We start from the raw sequence: 14,268 nt of genomic DNA on the forward strand, positions 1-14,268 counted from the left end.
CCAGTACATCAGACATCAGTATGAGGGAATGTATTTGAATTCAGCATTAAAACCAGTGGCAACCAATTACTACGGAACACTTCCCTCTGTAGTCCCATTCGCAAAGTGTAGCCCGCCCCAGAATGGTAGCTACGTGGTGTCATTGCGCTAGCACACATCTGGCTACAATGCCTACGTAATACCTTGATAGGATTGAGATGAGGAAGGGATTATGGGTGGGGGGGGGAAGAACAGAGAAAATAAGACTAGCCAAAGCAACTAAAGCCTGCCTAGTCTAGATGAAACGTGTGTGTCTATGACGACGGAACAAAGGAGCCGTAAGTGAGACATGTATAATATGCTGCTCGCCGACCATCTTTATTCACTCATGCGATTTCTAGACAGTCCTTGATTTACCGACCACCTCATCTTACGGCGGATTGAGAAAGAAAATGGAGGGAAATCTATTAGTGATGGTGAAGTGTAATACTGTGTGTGTATACTGTGTTTGTATACGTGTGTGTGTGTGTGTGTGTCTGTGTATGAGAGCGAGAGATAAAGGACTGCCTATTAGTTATTTAAGTCAACAGTCATGGCTGGAACAAATGCCTTGTTTACAAACCGCAAATATGAGTCGCCACAGAAAAGGTGGTTTGTGCTCGCGGAATGAGAATCCTCTCTGTTATCAAAAGGTGAAATACGACGGGTGCATCTCAATAGTCCTACATAGCTTCCTCTCTTCACCTGGTAGGAGGTTCTGACAATGGTCAACCACACTCATGCGCACGCAGAACGGTCACTTTCAAGGCCTTGCGCTATTACAAGGCAAAGCCTTTACATGACGCGGGGCTGTAACCGTGCATGTTGCAACACATGAACGGAATATAAAAGGTACTGGTCCATTAAAGGATATTGATGGTTGTGTGTGTGTGTGTGAGAAACACTTGTGGGAAAGTGACAATGTACACTATTTCTGTGGTAATAATTAACGTGCAGGTGTAGAGGGGCGATAAATGCATCAGTGGGTGTATACTGAATGCTCTCTCAGTGGGGTTATGTAACACGGTAACGGGCGTGTGGCTGGAGGTGGGGCACAGCTGTGGTGTGTGACGTACCACCTTCACTTATTCATTAACACGTACCTGTACGCACACAGCCGGGCCTTCATAGCCTCGCCTCTCCTTCTCTTCCATCGCTCTCTCAAAGTTCCTCTTAATCTCCCTCTTCCCATCTATCATTCCTTCACAACTCCTCAGTTCTCCTCCCCCTCTCCATCTGTCTGTCCTCCCATCTGCCTGTCTCCACCTCTCCACACAATAGCTTGGTGGAATCAGGAGATGGTCACAATTACGGAATCAATATTGTAATTAAATGTGGTAATTAAAGAGCTATAAATGCTATCCCCGACTGCCCCTGATCGATATGAAAGCACCGGGAATCAATATCGTGATTAAACCTTCTAATTACAGGGCTATAAAAATAAAAAACTGGAGCTGATCCGAGCCACGAATGAGCACACTCCATTTTTGCCCTCTGTGTTTTATTGTCTGGTACACTATAGAGCATATTATTCAAGAAGCTTATTAGGTGGATTAAATCAGGTGGCGTGTGTGTATTTAACCATCAACACTACAGAGGGTTAGATCAATACAGCTGCCCCTGGCGATATGGTATGGAATTGGCCTTGAATGTATGTGCGTCTTTGGAGGGGGGAGTGTGGGAGGAGAGGAGGGGGGGGGGGGGGGTGAAAATAGATTGGGTGACCAAGTGGGGGGAAGGCGAGAGGGAAGATTTCGGGTTGAGTGGAGGACTGATGGGTGAAGTATGATGGGAATAGGGAAACGATAGAGGGATAAGGTGAAGGACGGGTGAAGGACAGTGGGATTGGGTTACCTGATGGATGGAGGGATGGGGTAGAGAGAGCGGGAGGGAGAGGGAATAATTAAGTGATGAGGTTAGGGAAGGGGAGGAGGGATGAAGGGACAAGGTCAGTGGGAGGCGGGAGCGATTATGGTCAGAGAGGAAGTGAAGGAGAGAGAGAGAGAGACTGAGAAGAGGAATGACAGGGTTACATGGCTAGAAGAGAGGTGATATGACAGAGTGATATAGTCAGATGAGGAGTTGCATAGGAACAGGTGTGTATGCGCGCATCTTACGGGTGCAGGGGGCGGAGGGGTTGTCCAGGGGGGTCCTGAAGTGATCCTCCTCACACACACACACCACCGATCCTTCCTCCTCAGCCACACTGTAGGCTGGGCACGGAAAACACTCCTGCTGTCTGGATGACATCTTATACGAGCCAGGGGGACACGCTGAGAAAAAAAGATCAACATAAATATGCATTAAAAACACATTACACAGTATTATTATATCAGTTGGTGTATGTTTTAAAACTGCTGTAACGTGCTGATAATGATTTAGCGGCATGGGGTACATACATTCAAGCTAATTATGTCTTCTGGGAGAGAAAGAAAGAGAAAAAGAGAGAGAAAGAAAGAGAAAAAGAGAGAGAGAAAAAGAGAGAGAGAGAAAAAGAGAGAGAGAAAAAGAGAGAGAAAAAGAGAGAGAGAGAAAAAGAGAGAGAGACAGAGAGAGAGAAAAAGAGAGAGAGACAGAGAAACAGAGACAGAGACAGAGACAGAGAGAGAGAGAGAGAGAGAGAGAGAGAGAGAGAGAGACTGATTTTAGAAGGCGAGATTTGATGACTCAGCAGAGCTGTAAGGCTGAACACAAACACATTATGTTGAGCCTCTAAGCTGAACATATGGTCAATGGAACTGGACCAGCTAGTCAGTACAGAACCAACACATGCTGTCCAATCTCTCTTCAGGCACCGAGCTGGTCAACCCCTCGACCTTTTTCCCCTTCTCCAATTCACTCTGTCATCTCCTCCCTTCTTTCTCGCGTGTTAACGGCTCCTGACAATTCCTTATTACACAACTCCGTTTAATTTGGGACTGGGGGCACGGAGAGAGGGAGATGGAGAGAGCCAGGCAGGGAAAAGACCGGTAGAAAAAGAGAGCGCGAGAGAGTGACTACACGCACACCGCACAAGCACGCATGCCTGTTAGTACGGGCACGCACACAAACTATTTCCACTCTTTCTCACTGGGGTTCATTTTCCGCTTGCCATGCCAGAGCTCCGAGTGGTAATGTGTATGAAATCAGTTGAGCGCTGCTCTCCTCTCTGTCACCGGGTCCCCAACAACATTTCTACATTATCACCTTCAGCACGCTCTCTCTTCCCATTATGATCACCATCATATTCCTCACTGCCGTTCTCTATCCTACTGCTAATGCACTGCGGTTAGATAATACATGTGGCTGTGAAGACAACCCGGGCCCAGCCTCAACGATGTCACCGTGTCTGACGGAGGGTAAAGCCTGAAAGGTGAATAGATGGTGGGTTTGGGTGTCACACACACACACACGCAGACGCAACGCACACAATTTAAGACACACATGCCTCGAAGTCACACCGATTAGCCCTTTCAAACTCCCCAAGCTGGGACTGATGTGAAAGCGTGAGTGTGTAGGGCGTAGCGGTGTCTGTAAGAACCTTGTAATCGTCTGTCTAATGTCTTCCATTACACTAACACCGAACAGCCTGCTTTGTAGAGATCCCCTATTTGGCTACAGTGCTGCAGAGGGCGAAGAAAAACATTGCTTCTGAAATGGCTGGATGTAGCTGCTCTGGCCATTTAGCATCTGAAATGGCTGGATGGAGCTGCTCTCGCCATTTAGCATCTGAAATGGCTGAATGTAGCTGCTCTGGCCATTTAGCATCTGAAATGGCTAAATGTAGCTGCTCTGGCCATTTAGCTAGCTTGCTGTTGCTAGTTAATTTGTCCTGGGATATAAACATTGGGTTGTCACTGAAATGCACAAGGTCCTCTACTCTGACAATTAATCCACAGATAAAAGGGTAAACAGAGTTCGTTTAACATAATCTTTCCTCCTTCAGGTTTCTTCAGACTTTATATGGTGGTTGGCAACCAATTTAAGGTGTATTACCACTACTGGACTGGAGTGTGGACCTCTGACCTCATCTGATGCAGAAAAACTAATCCATGCTTTTGTCACTTCTAGATTAGACTACTACAATGCTCTACTTTCTGGCTACTCAGATAAAGCCCTAAATAAACTTCAGTTAGTGCTAAACATGGTTGCTAGAATCTTGAATAGAACCCCCAAAAGTGATCATATTACTCCAGTTCTAACCTGTCTGATTAAGGTTTTACTGTTAACCTACAAAGCATTACATAGGCTTGCTTCTACCTCTCTCCCCGATTTGGTCCTGCCGTGCATAACTAAGTACACTACGATCATAAGATGCATGCCTCCTTATTGTCCCTAGAATTTGTAAGCAAACAGCTGGAGGCAGGGCTTTCTCCTATAGAGTTCCATTTTCACAGAATGGTCTGCCCACTGACACAGTCGCCAGGTGTACAGTGTTTCCTCCAACACATTGGTGTGGCTGGCTTCCGGGTTAAGCGAGCAGTGTGTCAAGAAGCAGTGCGGCTTGGCGGGGTCGTGTTTCGGAAGATGCACTGCTCTCGACCTTCACCTCTCCTGCAACGGGAGTTGCAGAGATGGGACAGGACTGTAACTACCAATTGAATATCACAAAATTGGGAAGAAAAAAGGCCACAAAAAAGATAATGTATTGAAGACTCATCTCTTCAGTAGGTCCCATGATGAAGTGTAGTCTGGCCCAGGGGTCGAAGGTGGGCGGAAAGGCACTGGAGCGACGAACCGCCCTTGATGTCTCTGCATGGCCGGTTCCCCTCTCCACTGGGATTCTCTGCCTCGGACCCTATTACAGGGGCTGAGTCACTGGCTTACTGATGCTCTTCCATGCCGTCCCTAGGAGGGGTGCATCACTTGAGTCACTGACGTGATCTTCCTGTCCGGGTTGGCGCCCCCTCGGGTTCGTGCCATGGGGGAGATCTTCGTGGGCTATACTCAGCCTTGTCGCAGTGTAGTAAGTGGTTTGCGGATATCCCTCTAGTGGTGTGGGGGTTATAACCTCCCTGGTTGGCCCTGTCCGGGGGTATTGTCGGACGGGGATACAGTGTCTCCCGACCCATCCTGTCTCAGCCTCCAGTATCTATGCTGCAATAGTATGTGTTAGGGGGCTAGAGTCAGTAATTCTCCTGTCTTATCCGGTGTCCTGTGTGAATTTAAGTATGCTCCCTCTAATTCTCTCTCTTTCCCGGAGGACCTGAACCCTAAGACCATGCCTCAGGACTACCTGGCCTGATGACTCCTCACTGTCCCCAGTCTACCTGGTCGTGCTGCTGCTCCAATTTCAACTGTTCTGCCTGCGTCTATGGAACCCTGACCTGTTCACTGGACGTGCTACCCTGTCCCGAACCTGCTGTTTTTGACACTCTCTCTCTCTACCACATCTGCTGTCTCGAACTCTGAATGCTCGGCTATGAAAAGCCAACTGACATTTACTCCGGAGGTGCTGACCTGTTGCACCCTCTACATCCACTGTGATTATTATTATTTGACATCTATGAACGTTAGAACATCTTGGCCATGTTCTGTTATAATCTCCACCCGACACAGCCAGAAGAGGACTGGCCACCCCCCAGAGCCTGGTTCCTCTCTAGGTTTCTTCCTAGGTTCCTGCCTTTCTAGGGAGAATTTCCTAGCCACCGTGCTTCTACATCTGCATTGGAGTTTAAGGCTGAGTTTCTGTATAGCACTTTGTGACATCTGCTGATGTAAGAAGAGCTTTATGAATACATTTGAATGAAATATCAATCAATCAATCAACCACGTGGGTATATGCTCCTAAAAACCAATGAGGAGATGGGAGAGGCGGGACTTGCAGCGCGTCAAGCGTCAGAAATTCTACTTTAGAGCCTGGCTAAGCAGACACTCGTTGACGTGTGGGAGCAGTCTGGGTGCAATGATTGAATAACGTGTGTATACATTTACGTGACGCGAGCGGTGTGGTCAGCATGTTACAGTAATGTGGTTTGAATGGCAGGAAGTCAAGACAAATGTGGCATCTCGATAGCCAAAATAGCCATATTTTGCCCCGTGCAGTGCTATCTGGCCCTAAATCGACAGTACACCATTGCAAACTATTTGACCATGGTTACTGATCAAAACCTTAGAAAAACCATGACAAAGTACAGGCCCAGTGAGTACAGCATTGCCATTGAGAAGGGGAGACACAGGAAAACCTGTCTCCCTGCAGAGGAAAGGCTGTGCAACCACTGCACAACAGCAGAATCTGAGACAGAGCTGCATTTCCTGACAAAATGTTAAAAAAATATGTCATTTGCCCAAATTTGAAACACTTATTCAAGGTTTCAAAGACCTCTCTGGTGAGAGTAGGCTACCCGTCCTGTTGGGGGAGAACACAGAGAGCTGTGGGTTGGCAGCACACTACATTGTTGCCTGCCATAAGATGAGGGACAGTGTCTGACAGACCAATCAACCTGCACATGTCCTCTACTGTATGCTTATTTTGACCCTTGGTTATTGTTGTCCCGATGACAATTTTGATTCTTATTATTTTAATATTGTAAATATCCAAAGTAAGCGTTGGCAATATGAATATTGTTATGTCATGCCAATAAAGAAAATTGAATAGAAAATTGAGAGAGAGAGAGAGAGAGAGGGAAAGTGAACGTGAAAGAGAGAAAGAGGAAAGAGAACGTGAAAGAGAGAAAGAGGAAAGAGAGAGAGGGAAAGAGAGAAAGAGGGAGAGAGAGAAAGAGGGAGAGAGAGAGAGAAACAGCACACAGCTGGGCCAGAACAGCTGGCTGCCCAACTTATCAATTTGTCCTGCGTGCTGTGCAAGACGCTTGATTAACCGGGACATGGAAAGTCTATCTACCACACACACACACACACACACACACACACACACACACACACACACACACACACACACACACACACACACACACACACACACACACACACACACACACACACACACACACACACACCTCCTCAAGGTGTAATAACACTGATGTACAACGGTGGGTCGTGCCAAGTCCCTCTAGGGGGGAAGAGAAGACGCAGCACAGCACACAGGGAGGAGGAATAGAGAGAGCCCTCGGCTAACAGCACGTAAGCACAGGGAAAGATCAAAAGGAAAGAGAAGTGAGGGAAAAGGGGTCATGCACAGCTCAAGCAGAGAGAACGAGTGGAAGAGAGGTAGAGAGTGAGTCGTCAGCACACCAGGATAGAGAGAGAAAGATCATTCTGTTTCCTGAAGTTGTAATAATACAGGCACTGTAACGCTGAGCTCTGCCAACTGCCTGGTGGCTAAATATACAGATACTGTCTAGCGAAGAGAAAGAGATGCTTAGCAGCATCTACAATGCCAGTAGTGGAGGATGTTATGGAGGAGGCAGTAACACAGAGGGAGCGGTAGAGGGGTCAAACGCACACCCACACCACTGTATTCACATTGCTGTCAATACTCCTGGACGGGTTGGCACTGGTGTCCATTTTCCAAGCCGTTAGCAAGGAGCCCTTGGACTATACACTGTGTAGTGGTCATCTGTCGCTCAGTTGGTAGAGCAAGGCGCTTGCAACACCAGTATAGTGGGCTTGATTCCCGGGACCACCCGTAGGTAAAATGTATGCACGCCTGACTAAGTCGCTTTGGATTAAAAGCGCCAAGCTAAACGGCATACATTATTCCAAGCTGTTTGCTAATGCTAAGTCAACATGTGGCTGCCGACACACACTATGCAAAACAAACAGAATCATTCGATGGGTGACAAATACACACAAAAAAAGAGCAACCATATTTATGGTTTTTATGTTTGGTTTCAGGTGAATAGCTTTACAAATGCCCTGTCTTTCACATTTCAGTGCTCCCCCCCACCCCTCTTATCTTTCTCTCCCTCACTCTCGCTCTCATTGCACATTAATAAATCATGAAGCACTTAATACAGTAAATGCGAGCAATGAATTGTTTCTGTGCCTTTCTGACAGGAGGTATTAATGAATATTAATGAGGCTAAAAGAGGTTTGCTTTGCATACGCACACACGCCAAGACACACACGCAAACACCCAAGCGATACACACACACACACAAAAAAAAGCTAAGGACACACACACACACACACACACACAAACACACCCCAAATGGCCGTCATTATTTCAGGCCATCATTTTGCTCTGTCTTATATTCAAATGTCAGGGTTAGATTTGCAGGCGGAAGGAGGGATGGAGGGAGAGAGGGGGGTGGAATCAATCATTTATGGCCCCATATTCAGATGACTTGCTCTCTGCTGCTAATGCTAATTGATGAATGGGATAAATCACCATTCCGGGGCGAGGAAGAGGGACATTTTAAAGGTCCTGGGGATCAAACAGACAGATGGCTGGGGAGGAATGACTGATCACAGTCACACCTAGTACTAATGGAGGGGACATGCTAGATGTAGCACTGTACAATGACCGCGGCAATGCATAACCCAACCTACAGTCTGGCTGTCACCGGGACAACGAGCGAAAGCCACCGTGTTCTCAGCACAAACCGGCGGCTACAACAACACAGCCGATCTCTAAAGCCGCAACGATGACGTCGCAAACCGTGTTTCGTCATCCACACGAGCAGCACCTTCACAATCAAAGAGGACGGCTGCTGCAAGACATCATCATGGTAATCAAAGGCCTTTCCAAGCAGCCTGGGGGAGGGAGGGGGGGGGGAGAGAGACCTATTGCCACAAGAAAAGGTCAACCAGGGAAGTCGCTCTGGATAAGAGCGTCTGCTAAATGACTTAAATGTAAATGTAAACAAACACTATTGTAAATACAACCCATATTTATGCTTATTTATTTTCCCTTTTGTACTTCCTCACTTGCTTTGGCAATGTTAACATATGTTTCCCATGCCAATAAAGCCCCTTGAATTGATATCTATCACACACACACACACACAGGTTCTGAAGGGAGATGCTGTTTACAAAGTTTAAGACTCCTACTTATACCTCCTCTCCCAGACTCCTCTCGTTTCTCTTCTCCCTACCTCCGCTCTAACTCACCTCCCCCACCTCTCATCTCAGTCTTTACGCTACTCTACTTTGATGACACAAACTAAGTCCAGGAGAGATACTTGCTTAGTGTAAAGAGACGGATCTAGATGAAAATCTTTCAGGAGATGTCTCCCACAGACACCTACACCGTATATACCCCCCTCTGACGGCCACACCTTATGTCCCTGTGAGAATGACCTTAATACCAGTAGACAGACTTTTTGCTCTCGGAGCCGAATTGAACATGAAAGGCTTTTAAAAACAGCCACACGTTTGTTAAATCACTGGCATTAATCAATTGTGCAACACCATACGCATATGTGATATGATTCATTTGACAATAAAAACAACATCTATACAACCACACGTGGATACAATGCATTTAAAAATAAAAATAAAATAAAACTAAAAAAGCTTAGAAACGCATTTCCATTGTGGTCCTCTTGTTAACAAAATAGATAATTCATCAATGAACAACAAATGAAAGGTGGAAAATGAATGGAGTTGAGGCAGTTTGGTACAGTCAGTATGGCTTGAGAGGAGGGTGTGTTGATGGTACAGTACAGCCAGGGAGAAAGCCAGTCTGTCAGACAAGCCAGGAGCTCTTCATCGAGGCCCGTGGCTTTGTCCGACGTTCCCAGTTCCTCCGTAGGTAGCCGATCCTCCGTAAGGTAGCCGATCCTCCGTAAGGTAGCCTCTCCTCCGTAAGGTAGCCTCTCCTCCGTAAGGTAGCCTCTCCTCCGTAAGGTAGCCTCTCCTCCGTAAGGTAGCCTCTCCTCCGTAAGGTAGCCTCTCCTCCGTAAGGTAGCCTCTCCTCCGTAAGGTAGCCTCTCCTCCGTAAGGTAGCCTCTCCTCCGTAAGGTAGCCTCTCCTCCGTAAGGTAGCCTCTCCTCCGTAAGGTAGCCGATCCTCCGTAAGGTAGCCTCTCCTCCGTAAGGTAGCCTCTCCTCCGTAAGGTAGCCTCTCCTCCGTAAGGTAGCCTCTCCTCTGTAAGGTAGCCTCTCCTCTGTAAGGTAGCCTCTCCTCCGTAAGGTAGCCTCTCCTCCGTAAGGTAGCCTCTCCTCTGTTCCTCCATCGGTAGCCGATACTCCGTAAGGTAGCCGATCCTCCGTAAGGTAGCCCCTCCTCCGTAAGGTAGCCTCTCCTCCGTAAGGTAGCCTCTCCTCCGATCCTCCGTAAGGTAGCCTCTCCTCCGTAAGGTAGCCTCTCCTCCGTAAGGTAGCCTCTCCTCCGTAAGGTAGCCTCTCCTCCGTAAGGTAGCCTCTCCTCCGTAAGGTAGCCTCTCCTCCGTAAGGTAGCCTCTCCTCCGTAAGGTAGCCTCTCCTCCGTAAGGTAGCCTCTCCTCCGTTCCTCCATCGGTAGCCGATCCTCCGTAAGGTAGCCGATCCTCCGTAAGGTAGCCGATCCATCGCCGACAGTGCAGAACCCACCTGGGTGATGCTTTGGCTGCAGTAAAGCGGCAGAAAATCAACCACACGTCAGCAGTGATCAGGAACAGTCCCTCTGCCTCTCGGACATCTCAGACACTGCAGTCTCCACCTTCTAACCCGCAGGTGAAACAAAAAAGCCGGAGATGCTGCTGCGTTACATTAGCCATCCCGCTAGCCAGGAAAGGCAAACAAACGGACTGAACGTCGTAACTTTGACATTGAAGATCACAATATTTATCTGAACAAAACAGATTTATCAAAAATAAAAAGCTTATTATATATTTTTTAAACACTTACAAATGCTTAAATATTTATAAAATGTACATGTCTGCCTAGGTGACCTCACAGCACCATGCCAACCACAGAACTCTGTTCATTTAAGCAATAATGCCCAAGGAGGTGTGGTATATTGGCCATATACCACAAACCTCCGAGGTGCTTTATTGCTATTATAAACTGGTTACCAATGCAATTAGAGCAGTAAAAATAAAGGTTTTGTCATACCCGTGATATACCGTGGCTGTAAGCCAATCAGCATTCAGGGCTCGAACCACCCAGTTTATAATATGAAGCAGAATTGTGGCTTTGGACAAAACACATCCAAGGCTAGAGTAAACACTGAGAAAAGTTTCAAATCGGATGTTGATGAGAGATAGATCTCGCTAGACATAATCTACTAATGTAAATCCACCCACTCAGTCGCTCTCCCTCCCTTTGTCACAGCCTGCTCTATGCCTCACACTTTCTTCCTCCCACTACCCCCCCCGTCTCTCATTTCCCTGGGCTTATCTGCGTGTGGTGGAACAATGGGATGATGGCAGACGAGGGCTTCAATTACAGGATATTACACCGCTCTTCTTTCTCCTCTCATCCCTCTCTCCATCCTAATCACACTAAACAATTACCGGGGACTTCAGTATAAAGAGGGATGCACTCATTTTGGTTCTCTCGCTCCCTCTCTCTCAAACTTTCCATCAGTCCTTATCATGCTCTTCATCTCTCGCTTTACCTTTTCCCACCCCCTCTCTATCTCGCGTTCTCTCCCCATCTTGCCCTTTCCCTCTTTTCAACTCTCTTTCTGTATAGCATTCCTCATCAGTACCAGTCATTCAGTTGGCTACAGCCCCAGCCATCCCATGCAGTCCCTGCTCACTGAAGGGCTCTTTGTGATATCCCATCTCCCCTCAACCTTCATTCAACGTTCCATTCATCTATTGCTTTCCAGACCCATCTTTCCCTTGCTTCTACTCCTCCATCCCTCAGTCTAACTCAGTCCCTTCATTGGATTAGAGATTATCAAGAGAGCTCCATGTTCTTATGAACCGAGTCCTGGACTGCACAATTTAGCTAAATGGCTCTGCCCCCCCCTACGCTCCATTCATTTGTTCATGCCTCCCTCATCCATCTATCAGTTTCCCATTTTAAAGCATCTTTTCATTTGATAAGTGTTCTTATCTAACCATGTGGCAGAGGTCCCTGCCGTCTTTGGGCCGAGTCAATGTGTGTGCGTCATTCAATATTTTCCCTTCATCTTATCCCTCTACATCAGATCTAGCCTTGTGTCTGAGGAGGGATTGGCTATGACATCTCCGGGGTGTGTTTGTGTCCCGTCTCTCTGATGGATTGCTTCCATTTAGCCCGGCAGCCAGGCCATTTGTTTCACATTCGCAACCAGGTCTGATCACGCACGCACACTTCCTCACTACTTACGCCATTCACACACACACACACACACACACACACACACACACACACACACCAAATCAGAGTTGCAGTAGCCCTATATGCAAATAGACCATTGCCATATATGGATCTGTACCATTTACTTTGAACTGGACTGTGTTTACAGCATGAGCGGTCGTGAGTAGATGCGCTTGTTTTAAGATCAAAGCGAGAGCTGCATGTAGCCACGTGTGCACACTTTGTTCATATCCTTTACCATTTAGTGAGTTATTAGCCCAGTTATAGATAATTTGTAGCCGGCAATAGGGGAGTGATTGCTTCCTACAAGAGCACAAAACGTGTACATTTCTAGCCATCTTTAAAAGAGAGTCAGGTGAAGAGCACGTTTGTCTTAAAGGGGGAGTGTTGTAATTTGAGACAGGCTTAAGCTAAGTAGCCAATCAGCAGAGGGTAGCATAATTTGTCTGATTCTCTGTAATAATGGGAATAATTCTGCATTTTATTTTGTGGTTTCTTGCAGCAAACTACACAAACTGTTCAGTCACCTTGTCTGAAGGACAAGTGGATAAACAAGTTACGCCCTGCATGTTTTTTTCAAAAGTCTAATGGAATGTGGGCCTACATTGAAAACCACACGTTGGCTGCTACTGTAGGCTGAATGATAGAACAGCTAATTCATGTTCAAATGTTATGGGATGCATTTCCTTCATTGGCTTTGATTGTAGGCCACTCTGGTAAACCTACATTACGATACAATAGCCACAGTAGCCTACTTGACCACAGTTAAAACTAACTATAAGTGGTGTTCACAGTAAACGCTCAGCGGACCGGAAATTTGCTCAGTGCAGAATCTTATTGTTAGGGAACATTGATCACCCCCCATACACAAACACCAGCACATATGAACATCATTCCCTACCTTCTGACACCATTCAAACATGTATACGTCAGCAAATGCTTGAGCATTCACACACACACGTGCAAAACACTCCGTGCCTCACCAGTCTTCCATTGTATTACTGAAGTCTGAAAATAAGAGATGATTTCTTACAAGTGTCTGTTTAGTCAATTACCTCGACTAACCGGTGCCCCCGCACATTGACTCTAACGGCACTCCCTGTATTTAGCCTCGCTGTTGTTATTTTACTGCTGCTTTTTAATTATTTATTACTTTTATTTCTTACTTTTTTTCTTAAAACTGCATTGTTGGTTAAGGGCTTGTAAGTAAGGTCAAAAGGTCTACACCTGTTGTATTCGGCGCATGTGACAAATACAATTTGATTGGAGTGCGCCTGTCGGTGTGTGTGTGTTCCAGTGCTTTGTCATCCGTGAGGGGATGACAATGCAGGAGGGCGGTGTCAGAGTCGCGTGTGTGTCTGCAGTCATCCGTGGTGTCCAATACTGAGTGATCTCAAGCCACCCTTGATCACCATCATGGCCCAGCACACACATTCACACAGGTGTTACTCCTCGCAGGAGACACAGAGGGCAAGATGGGCACAGTGTGCAGCAGCAAATAACCCTAGAACCCTGTGTCTGTTTGTGTGTACTGTACTTCTGTGTGTGTACCTTTATGTGTGCGTGTGTGTGTGTGTGTGTGTGTGTGTGTGTGTGACACAGCAGGGAGGCAGGTCTCAGTCATTTACATGGCAATTTCAGGTTGAGCGCCTGCGAAATGAGATCCAATCGGAGATGCTCCTTTTGACAGAAGCTCTGCCATATGTGTGTGTGTGTGTGTGTTGGTCTAGCTCCATATGTGTGTGTTTATATGTGTGTGTGTGTGTTGGTCTAGCTCCATGTGTGTGTGTGTGTGTGTGTGTGTGTTGGTCTAGCTCCATATGTGTGTGTGTGTGTTGGTCTAGCTCCAGCCCATCAAATATGTTGACTAAAAATACTATTGCTGAGATTGAAGATGGGCCTGGCAAAGACGAAGCCCATCGATTTGTCTCACAGAGGAAGATTATGCACGCGTCGTGCTGCTTTAAGTGAAGCCCCACTTCTCGTGATTTCCAACGGCAATATCCAATGTCATCCACCGGCCTTGTTGTTGCACACAACACATACGAGGAAGTAGCATGTCTACGCCTTGAGCAATAGTTGAGAAGAATGGAGTCGTACGGGGAATGTTTGACTTGAGGAAAACTTGAGAAAA

General features: G+C 46.8%; 1 protein-coding gene across 1 annotated transcript in view; it reads right to left on the reverse strand.

Annotated features, from left to right (window-relative positions):
* The window catches only part of LOC135552310 (ephrin type-A receptor 7-like), a 202,443-nt gene that overhangs the window by 50,821 nt on the left and 137,354 nt on the right, over positions 1 to 14,268 (reverse strand). The window contains exon 4 of the mRNA XM_064983864.1: positions 2,136 to 2,291. Coding sequence (XP_064839936.1) covers positions 2,136 to 2,291 — 156 coding nt within the window. The remainder of the gene's footprint in view (positions 1 to 2,135; positions 2,292 to 14,268) is intronic.

Source organism: Oncorhynchus masou, chromosome 13, assembly GCF_036934945.1.
Source record: "Oncorhynchus masou masou isolate Uvic2021 chromosome 13, UVic_Omas_1.1, whole genome shotgun sequence".
Lineage (NCBI taxonomy): Eukaryota > Metazoa > Chordata > Actinopteri > Salmoniformes > Salmonidae > Oncorhynchus > Oncorhynchus masou.